The sequence below is a fragment of the Thamnophis elegans genome, chromosome 14 (genome assembly GCF_009769535.1).
Source record: "Thamnophis elegans isolate rThaEle1 chromosome 14, rThaEle1.pri, whole genome shotgun sequence".
Lineage (NCBI taxonomy): Eukaryota > Metazoa > Chordata > Lepidosauria > Squamata > Colubridae > Thamnophis > Thamnophis elegans.
In genome coordinates, this window is record NC_045554.1 from 24042347 (window position 1) to 24053499 (window position 11153).

At 49.0% G+C, this 11153-nt stretch overlaps 1 protein-coding gene across 1 annotated transcript in view; it reads right to left on the reverse strand.

Moving 5' to 3' along the window:
• The window catches only part of WTIP (WT1 interacting protein), a 55439-nt gene extending 45185 nt beyond the window's left edge, over positions 1-10254 (reverse strand). The window contains exon 1 of the mRNA XM_032230653.1: positions 9132-10254. Within this exon, the coding sequence (XP_032086544.1) occupies positions 9132-9960 (829 nt within the window). The 5' untranslated portion in view covers positions 9961-10254. The remainder of the gene's footprint in view (positions 1-9131) is intronic.
• Between the last annotated feature and the right edge of the window lie 899 nt (positions 10255-11153).

Sequence of the window (11153 nt, forward strand, 5' to 3'; positions counted from 1 at the left end):
TAAAGGTTTCCCTTGCATATATGTGCTAGTCATTCCAAACTTTAGGGGACAGAGCTCATCTCCGTTTCAAACCCGAAGAGCCAGCGCTGTCTGAAGACATCTCTGTGGTCACGTGGTCAGCATAACTAAACGTCGAAGGAGCACGTTACCTTCCCACCAAAGGTGATTCCTATTTTTCTACTTGCATTTTTTACTTGCTTTCGAACTGCTAGATTGGCAGAAGCTGGGACAAGTCACGGGAGCTCACTCTGTTATGCGGTGCTACATATTCGAACCGCTGAACTGCCGACCTTTCTGATCAACAAGCTCAGCATCTTAGCCACTGAGCCACCATGTCCCTTTTGTTGGGGAGATTAGAAATGGGCAAATATTGCTCCTACTGTATTTTCAAAAAAAGGGACAAGAGAGATTCTGGCTAAATACGTGTCTTCAGCCTAAATACCGAGCAAAACCATGAAATAATTAAGCAGGTGATTTCAGAGAAGGAATGCAATACACTCTGACTTGAAAAACACCTTGCAGGACTCTCTGACCACTGCACAGGTACAGAGCTAGTTGAACTCACCATATGCACCTCAAATGTTCTGCATCAAGCCAGAGATAGGAGTGGAAGAGGCCAAGCCCAGAGAAGTCATGGTTCCTGGAATATGCATCCAGCAATGGATTTAAGGAAGGACACTGAGGACACAAGGACACCCAGACATGGGAAACAAAGATGGTGGGAGCCAGTTTGGTCCAGGCACCAGACAGGAAAGCAAGAGACTGTGTGAGTTCAAGTCCCACCTTAGCCATGAAAGGGTGACCTTGGTTCAGCCACTCTCCCTCTCTGCTCATCTTGCCTCCCAGGGTCACAATTGTGGAGAAAAGAGGAGGAGGATGCACTGGATAGGTTTGCCACATCAGGGTATTTGTAAAGGTGGGATCCGAAAAAACAGGTGAATTATAAGAAATTAAATTTCTTTAACTATTTGAACCGCTGTCATATAGAGCATGGACAGAATTACACATGAAATAAAGCCTTCAAATGGTTAGGAGAGGCCAACCAATTGCTTCACTTGATATTGTATTGAAAATGCTGTAGTAATGGATTCCTGCTTTTTTGCATGGAGCTTTCTAAACCTTATATTATCATTCCAATCCCTTATATCTGGGGCATGTAAGCATTTATCACCAATTGACTGGATTGAACTAAGACTGCTATGGCAAACGATTTGAATGGGAGGAAGGGCCTTGATTAGACACATAAAGTAGGGGAGACTGGAACTTCCAGGCCTTTTTTGGCACCTCCATGCTTTACATCTGGTTCTGCCCCAATTGCGAAGGAGTGAATTTAACATCAAGTTAGTGAACAGTCCATGTTTCCTGGACCAATATATTGTGGCGAGAGAGGAAGTTGGGGAAAACAAAGCTTTCTGGTGGATACAAACCACTGAGTCACATATTTTTCCCCTTTCCCCTTTTGAGTTGTTCGCTGCCCTGAGTCCCTCCCGGAGAAGGGCGGCATACAAATAAATTAAATCTGAAATCTGAAATTTTTGTATAAAGGCAAACACACACAGTTTAAATGTGGTTTTTCTAATTTTTGTGTAAGTTTTGTTTTAACATTTAGTTTTTTAAAAATTATCAATTTATCCCATTTTCCTTATGCTGGTCTGTGACTGTAATAAAAGATTGGATGGATTGCCATCCAATCCTGATCTCGTAGGATTCGCTTCTTTGTCTTCCCTGAGTGTGAAAGGGGGGCTGCCCAACTTCCAGCGGGGACCGAGGGATGGGAAGAAACCCTGTCAGGTACATCCCTGCCCCTTCACCTGTACTGGAGATCCATAGAAGAACCTTTGCTCAATGTCACTGGTGCCAAACGAATTGGTCCTTCGGATGAGCCCTGCAGCTCTTGCAGAAACCAGACCAAAGAGGTTCCCTAATTCCACAAGAAACAAATGCCGATTCTTGTAATAAAGTCAGGAAGCGCCACTTGCAAATGCGCTTGTGTACATTCAGCACGTTCTCTTATATTTTAGGAATGGAATTAAGGAACTCTTGGCAAGGGGCGAGAAGGAATACTCATTACATGAGACCAGAGAACACGAACAAAGAGGAGCATTTGCCGAGTCACTGGAAGAAAACACAGCTGCATTGTTTGCCAAAGTTATGTACTGAAAATAAAATTTGGCCTATGGACAATTCTAGTACTTTGGGAGAACATTTGTGTACAGCAGATCGCGGTCATTTCCCTCCACTAAACAGATGCTATTTCACTTGGGAAAATTGTTCAAAGAGGCTCTGGAGCATCCGAAGAATGAAGAAACACTACAGCCCCCCTTTGGGGACAAGCATATTAAAAAGACCAACAAAAAGTGATTCGGTCAGCCTTACCCTCCATGCCCTGCGCCTCCCACTCTCCTCAGAGTGCTGGTGTACTGTGCAAATCGGGCACCCACTCCTAGCAGCACCTGCTCAGGTGCTCCAGGACAGGGCCTTAGATAAAGGCTCCTTTTCTCCCCCTTTAGCATCTACCTCTGCGCTTTCCAACGCAGAGAACTTTTCGATCAAGCGCAGTTATTGTAAATGTCTTTGGAGATCCTCCGTCATCCAGTCTCCCAATCTGAGTCTAGCAAAATACCCTTATTCAGATAGCAAAATTACTTAATCTTTGTAATTTACTATAGAAACATTAATTAACATACATTAAAGCTCTTTACATATTTAGCTGCAGTTCTTACAAGAACTCAGTGTTGTGTTGTATTATTACCAGTAACAACAACAACAACAACTTCAGTGACTTTCCTAAAATCACCCAGCAAATTAACAGTGAAGACCAACTATTATAGCCCTGTTTCTTAGCCAGGTACAAATACTATGACAGCTCACTTAGATTTACTCATACAATCATGAGCAGTTGGAATTTCATAGGATCAACCAGTAGGGGATAAGATCCCTTATGCTCTTCTAGAGGAATGCACTAGCTTGTAATCAGCCTGAACTCAAGGCATTACAGTGTGAAAATTCTGCCTGGGTAAAAAAGTAACTCACTAACGGGTAGTTTCTGAAATTAGTGCAATCTTACACTAACATGCTCACATAATGAACATTTATTTTAATAAATCTTCATTTGGAAAAAAAATCTTCAAACACAGCAGCATATCTGATAACCTAACTTCCAATGACGACATTATTGGAAGGGACAACAGAGCCTCAAGCAAATCAGAACTTATAATATCAGTTATTTCTAGGAAGCTTCCCCCAAAGTTGAACTGAAATTGTTATTTCATGCAATTTTTTCCTCCTGGTTCTAGTCCTTCTCCAGAGCAACCACAAGACACTTCTACATAGCAATGTTTCAAAAGCAGGCTTTCATCCCTAATCTTACTGTTCTACAAACTAAATTTTTTAGGCCTTTCTGCCATTTCCAGATGCCTCTCCATCTTTAAGTCATCACTCAATGGACACATTCCAATTTATAATATCCTTCTTAAAATGTGGCACACAGATGCAGCATTCCGTGTCTATCATAAAAATGCACAGGGAACTATCATATATGGTTTATGCATGCATGGCACATCTCTAAGGCTGTTTGGCAGGTGCATAAAATTGAAAGCAATTCCTTCCAAGTATGAGTCAATTCTGCAAAATTTATGGAGAAGGAAGACACAGGGTTAGAAAATTCCAATAACTGAAATATTTTTCATTTACAACAAACATATTCCTATGCATATCACAGTGGAAGCTTTCTTTTGTAGCTGCTTTGATTTTTTTAAAACTAATACTCAGGTATCTGTTTCAAAGATGTCCTTTCAAAGATGTTGTTTCCTTACAGACAATTCAAATGTTTTAAAAATTGCAAAAAATAATCAGATGGGGAATATCTCAAGGCACAAAGAAAACACAGTAGCTTTGGACTGGTTGCTAAATGAAATCCCAAGGGCTGGGTTAGTCTTGGAATTCTTCCCCCCCACCCAATATTTGATGGCATTTTCCAAGGGTCATCCCACTCATACTACTGAATTTACTGCTGACTGAATATTCTAAAACAAATCTTCAAAAAGGGGAATGAAGTTTTAGAAGGATGAGAAACAAATTGAACTGGAGAATCCTTGATGCTCTCTAAGTTTGGTTGCTTGCTTGCAGACATTTCAATACCAGACTAGGTAACATTATCAATACACGGATTATGTTATTTAGTTGAATAATGAACCAATGCAAGCAAACAACCAAGCTCAGAGAGCACCAAAAATTTCACAGTTCAACCTTGAGCTATAGAATATACTGAAAATGAACTGGTCTAAATATGACAGGTTTTACAGATAATAGTGGAGAAGCTGTTGCCAAGAGAAGGACATGACCTGTAAAATGAGGATACAGAACAGGACTATTCAATATCCCCTGGCAACTAAAAACAAAAATATTAAAACTAATGGGAAGGGTGGAACATACATGGAAACTAGCAACAAATAACTAGCAACTTCAAACTTATTAGCTAAATTAGAGAAATGGTTTGAAAATAACAGTATGAAATGCAGGCTTCAATTAACAAAAATAACATCAAATGCAGATGTACAGAACTGAGGTGCAAAGTGGATACATACATACATAGATGATGTGGTGTGTGTGTGTGTGTGTGTGAGAGAGAGAGAGAGAGAGAGGGAGGGAGGGAGGGAGGGAGGGAGAGGGAGAGAGAGAGAGAAATGGATTCCAGCAGTGAAAAAGCCCAATTTAATTATGTAGTTGACAATTCCTAGGGAGTAAGAGCCCCACTATATTCTCCTTTAGTCTCTGACTCAATTCCCATCCAGACAGGTACAAGAAAAAGAGAGAGTGCATGCAAATGATAAGAAGACTGGGAACGGAATCCTAAGCGTATAGACTGAGCAAACTGACTGTATTTAGCCTTGAGAAAATCTGAAAAGGGGAGACAAACAATAAGCCTTCCCATATCTAAAATACTGTACAGAAGTCAAATCCTTCTCTCCATCAATCCCAAGAGAAGACACAGAATATGAGTGAATTTACAAGAAAGTAGCTTTCAGTTGGATTATATTCCTGTACAATCTTAAAAGAAGTTTAGCAAGAATTAAACCGAGGAGGGGAGGGACTCCCTTCACTGGATGCATTCAAATAGCACCTGAAAAACAAGCTAGTCAAATAGTGGACTTGGTGTCCTCTTCCAAGTTCCTCTATTGGGAACACAGATTACTAGAACTCTAAATATGAGAATGTGGGGTTGATACAGAAGAACTGGCAAACAGAAGTTTCTTTTTCCTGTGTCGGTATCTCTCAGGGCCTTATTTATGGCAGCTCTCCCATATTCTTCACTGCTAGCTGACTTACAAGAGCACTGTAAGGAATCAGATGACCTTGACATGGGTGGACCACATCTGTTACCAAAACGATAAGGGGAAAAACATGGTTTAAGTCTGAAACAAGAAGGCCTAGGCAAAAGACGCAGACAGATACTTCCCTAATTAATATGAGTCTCAGGCAGGGTGGGGCAGAGAGAGAGAGAGTAAAGTATAGTCAGACTTGCAAGATTCTGTTACTATGGCCAAAATTAAGAAAAGTAATTTTAGCCTTGAAATGAAGTTGATTTCTTAGTCTACAGTGTTTTTCAACCTCAAACTCCTAGAATTTCCAAGCCAGCAAGGGTATACAAAGAGGCACAATGCAAATTGGGGACAATTTGTGAGTAACAGAGGGTTGAGGGAGGGTACTTGAGGGTCAGAGAGATGCAGGTCGGGGAGAGTGCATAGGTCAGTGGAGCAAATGCAGCAAGGAGTGTGTGTGTGTGTGTGCGTGTGTGCGCGCGCACTAGTAGACAGCTGAAACCCAGAGGGATTGGAGGAGGGCACATGGTTGGTGGAGACTTATTCCAACAACTTGCAAACTTCCCTGCTATTGATTCTCTGGGGAAGCCAATAGGGAAGGTTGCAAATGATGATCCTATGATCACAGCACTTGGCAACAGGTTGCTCTTAAATGTGACCACAGGATGCTGCAACAGCCAAAACTCATCATTTGTTCAGGACAGTTGTAATTTGGAACATTGTTGACCAAATAGTCATAGGTCAAGGTCACCCGTATAAGGAATGCCTTTGTTGACATTTGAGGTATCACCGTAGAAGCAGGAATGTAGGCGGATGATGCTGTGCTGTTAACAGATTGTGTACTAAGGGAAGCAAGCAGAATCCAGTCACAAAAACAAGTATATGAAAGAATAAGTGGGAGAGGAAGGGAAGACTCAAGAGAGTCATGCTAAGAAGCTGATGAGATCCTCAAACAGAGAGGAGCGAAAGCTTAAAGAGCCCAAGGCAGCCAATGAAAAAAGTGTGGATGTGGTGGGAGTTTAAAGAGAACCCTTCATAAAAACAAAGATACAAAGAGTTACAAGGTAATGGAAATGGCATATACTGGCTTTTGTTATAATTTCCTTTCTTTATGTTTTCATGTTCTATGCTTTCCCTGAAAGGAAAAGTATAATGCATATATTTGTATTATTTCAATCATTATAATAAGGTTCTAAACTGGAGGCTGGAATTCTGAGCATCACAAGAAAAGTGTAGAAACATGTTTTTAAAAACTGCTCAGGCTTTACAAAGAGATCACACTGTTAAAAACCATCCCAGATTTTGCCTGTGTGGTTTTTCTTTTAAATTCCGTTCAATCCTGTCAGATACTTGCAGACTACTAGCCAAGACCAAGCAGTTTTCTTGCCAAGATTTTTCAGAAGTGATTTGCCATTGTCACCTTCCCGGGGCTGAGAGAAAGTGACTGGCCTAAGGCTGCCCAGCTGGCTTTATGCCTAATGAGGGACTAGAACTGACACTCTTCTGGGTTCCAGCCTGCTATCTAAACATTACACCAAACTGACTCTGCATTTGCAATAAATGTTTCAGGTTGTGAAAGTTCTTTATATAGAGATTGAAAAATCCCAGAAACAGAATGGAAGAGTTAAACAGGCTCTCAGAGGACCTCAAATCAGGGATCCCCAAACTCTTTAGTTCACTGACCTTCCCATGAAATATACTGAGGAAGCTTATACCATCATGGAATGGCTATTCCTGATCCACTTTTTGGTAAGATGTAGCTGAATTTTCTATTTCTAAAACAATTCTGAAGAATTCTGCTGCAAAATTAGATCAGGGGTATCCAAACTTGGGAACTTTGACTTGTGGGAATTCTGGGAGCTGAAGTCCACAAGTCTTAAAGTTCCCAAATTTGGACACCCCTGCTTTAGATAGTCTAAGGCAGGCGTGAGCAATTAATTTCCCCAAGGGTCCATATATGAAACTGAGACTGTTGTGGAGGGTCGAACCAACAGTGCTACTCCCTGCCCTGGCGGCCCCCAAAGGCCACATAGGAACCGTCAAAGGCCGGTTGTGGCCCACAGGCCGTAGAATACCCAGGTCTGCTCCAAGGTTATTGGAATGTTCTCTTCCTCAGGCTAATGATACCAAATACCTTCAACTATTCTCTTTCTTTTTCCCTATTATTGGTTTCTGTCTTCTATGTCCAGTTTGTCCTACAATATTGCACCTAGAGCTAGGCTTAATATTCTACATGTAACTTGAGTGTAACTTCTGCTTTTGACAGTCTACTTCTACTGATGAATGTAAGACATGACATGCAACTCTCCAAACTTGCACCGCCTGGTCTTTTCTGACAAAGATCCGACCTTCAGAGAGAGGATCCTTCTCATTTCCCCTCAAAAACACGCTAAACTTCCATCAACTCAGAAATAGATCCCCTACAGATCCGGAGAACTCTTTTTGGGCCATGGAGTTGGCAATCGTTTCCTGTCATGGAGAAGTGGAAGCTCCAAAAACTAGAAGGGAACTCCTGGAAGAGGCACAAGAAAATTATGAAGGAAAACTGCAAGCCTTCTTCCAATTAAAAGATGAGAAATCTCTAGCCTTCCTTCCCCTAAATGCCATTAAGTGTGATTTGGAGCTGCTACAAGGATACCCTTGGCAGTACAGATAGCCACCTCCAAAACCTGCCTGGATTCCTCAGGGCATTTTCAGCATTCAAACAGGCTTCACAACCTGGACCTTAGGTGGACTTCAGCGTCCAGGATTCTCTCTACTGGCCCTTCTTGATGGCTAGGAATTCTGGAAGTGGAAGGCCCCGGACGGCTGCCCCATGGAGAGATTGGCACACCAGCCAAAACTCCTGCCAGGTGGTGCAAAGGGGCCATCCCATCTGTCAGTTGGCCATTTCTACCTCTAGCTCAGTGTTTCTAAACCTTGGCAACTTTAAGTCCTGTGGACTTCAACTCCCAGAATTCCCCAGCCAGCTGGGGAAGGACTTAAAGTCGCCATGGTTGAGAAACACTACTCTAGCTGGCCAGATGTTGCAGGAAACTGGCAAGGCCCAGAAAGGGATTCCCCTCAGGCCTTCTTGGTAAGGCAGCTGCCCTTCGGGTTCTCACGGCGGCCTGGAGTTGAAAGGGGCCATTGGGACCACTCGCCTCCAAACTTGAGGCAACTCCTCTTTGCTCAACTCTGGCAAAGTAGTAATGGAAGCCCCCAAAGTAGTTCTTGTTACATGAAAAAGAATCCCAGCAAATTCTAATTTCTGGCTGAGAGACTCCTGGGGGGGGGGGGCATTTAAGGGGGAGGTGGCTCCCCTCTTCTTTCCCTCTGGAGCCCCTAATCCAGGCAGCTCCACCCGAGGGGCTTCCCTCCCCCTCCTCCCCTCCTCTCCAAGGAGGGATGACCTGAGCCACTTTGGGGGACTGAAAAGGCCTCCTTCTCATCTCACTGGCGCTTCCCAAAGAATCGGGCTGCAGCAGCAGCAGAAGATTGGAGGTCACAAAATGTCGGGGCCGCACAAAGGAAAACCTTCCCAGTCGGAGGGAAGGGGCTTCGCTCAGCCTGGGGGGGCGGGGGGGCGAAGGGAGCCCCTGCCTGATCTTTGCCTGACCCATTGGAAGAGGCGGGGAGGACGGTCCTCTCCCTCGAAGCCAGAGGAGCCATTGGGCCGCTGGGAGGAGGAGGAGGAGGGGAACTGAGCGTGGGCTCAGCATCTCGCGGGCCCCGGGAAACCGTCAGGCGGCCTGAGGAGGGGCCGAAGGGGGGCCAAGTGCCCCAGGTTCCCCCGGGGCCACCCCGGCCTCCCCAGGGACCCGCACTCACCGAAGTACTCCTTGCGCACGTGCAGCTCCAGCTCCTTCTCCAGCTCCAGCGTCAGCGCCTCCAGTCGCCGCTCCACCTGGCTGGGGCCGCTCTCCCGGGCCGGCGTCACCTGGCAGGGCAGGCGCAGCTTGGCGGGCTCGGCGTCGGCCGGGGGCGCCTCCTCGGGGAGCAGCGAGGCCCGCGGCGAGGGGGCCGACAGCTCCGGATAGGCGCCCATGGAGCCGCGGGAGCTCCGCGAGCTGTGGCTGGAGAGGCTGGAGCGCGGGCTGGCCAGGGAGGAGACGGCGCCGGCCGGGCCCGACGGCACCAGGGGCCGGCCGGCCGCGGCCTCCAGCTCGGCGGAGGAGCGCGGGCTGGCGTGCCGCTGGTCGTAGCCCATGCTGATGCCGCTGGTGCGGGCGCTGCTGGGCTTGCTGCCGTCGGAGGAGCCGGCCAGGCTGGCGCGCGGGCTGGAGTAGGGCTTGCTGGCGTCGCTGGCCGTGCTGGCGTAGCTGGAGCGCGGGCTGAGCGGTGCCTCGGCGGCCGAGAGGCTCCCGCGTGGGCTGGCCAGGGCGCCGCCGCTCCCCGACGCCGGCCCGCAGCACGTCGAACCCCGCGGACTGGCCCCGCCGGCCGCCTTGCCGCGCGGGAAGCCCTCGGCCGAGTAGCGCTTGTAGCAGGGAAGCGCCACCTCCGAGCGCGGGGCCTCCTCGCCGGGCAAGGCGCGCGGGGGCGGGCAGGCGGGCTCCCCCGACGGGTAGGGCGGCGGCGGCGGCGGCCCGTTCAGCGGCTGCTCCCGACGCCGCAGCCGCCGCCCGACGCCCTCCTGGGGCAGCGCCGGCTCAGCCATGAGCTCCACGCACTCCGGCCGGCCGCTCAGCACCGCGCCCGCCCCGTGTCCCGTCGCCAGCAGCCGCCGCCAGGCATCCCGGCCTCGCCCGGCCACGCGCGGGGGAGGCGCCGCGGGAAGGTCCGCCTCGCGCCCGGCCGCTCCGCTTCTCGCTGCCCCTGCGCTGCGCTGCCCCGTCCGGCCCGGCGCTCCCTGGACGGCGCCTCCTTTGTGCGGGCGGCGGCGGCGGAGGAACTTCTTTGTGCGGGGCAAGAATGCGCGGAGGAGCCCGAGGGCGCTGCGTCCCTCTGGAATGCGCTCCGCTCCGGAGCCAGACAATGGCTTGAACCGGACGGGGGGCGTGGCCAGGACCACGCCCCCCTCCGCCCCTCGCGCCTCCCTCCGCGGGCGAGTGGGGGCAGTTCCCCCTCGGACCCCCTGCGGCTCCCCCCCCGCCCTGCCCGCCCGCCTTGGACCCGCGGGGTCTGGCCCGACGGCACGCGGGGGGAAGGCGGCGGGGGTGGCTTGTTCCAGCGCAGCGCCCGCTTCAGAGGCCGGCAGGAGCGGAGGCTGGAAGTCCGAGCAGGAGGAGGTCCTTTGCGGGACTCGCGCCGGTGGAATCCTTGGCCCCCGCGGCCGGTCGGCCGAAAGCTTCCCTCCTGCGGGGTTGGGGAGGGCCCAGAGCAGAGACCCCCGCCCGGTTCCCGCCTCTGAGCGGCTGAAGGCAAAGTTTCCCCTCCATTGCCTTGTCCCGCTCGCTTGGCAGCCCAGGCTCCGGGGAAGGAGGAGGCAGAGCGGGGCTTCTCCCTCTCCCGTAAGGACCCATCTTTGTATGTGTCTTCCTTCCTTTCTTTATCTTGTCAGGTTTACGTAGCGCGTATTGGAGGCGGAGACCCTCCGAGAATCCCCTTTCCATGCATGGCCATTCGGCTCCAGTCAAAGTCCTCAGAAACTGATTCTAAGTCGGAAGTTCTGAGCCTGCCCAGGAAAGAGAGGCAACCTCACCTCGGGCCCTTTTCTTACCTGGAAGCCACCTTGTGAGCAGAGGTGGCCAAAGGACAGGGGAAGACCCGGACGACCAGCCCTAGGCTTGGGAGGCAGGGGGGGGGGGCTGTTCTCTTACCACAGCCCTGCAAGCAGCTTGCAGTGGCTCTCAGAAGGCTCCACTTCCCCCTCCCCTGGGGGAGAGGAACATGCAAACATCTGGTGCAGCC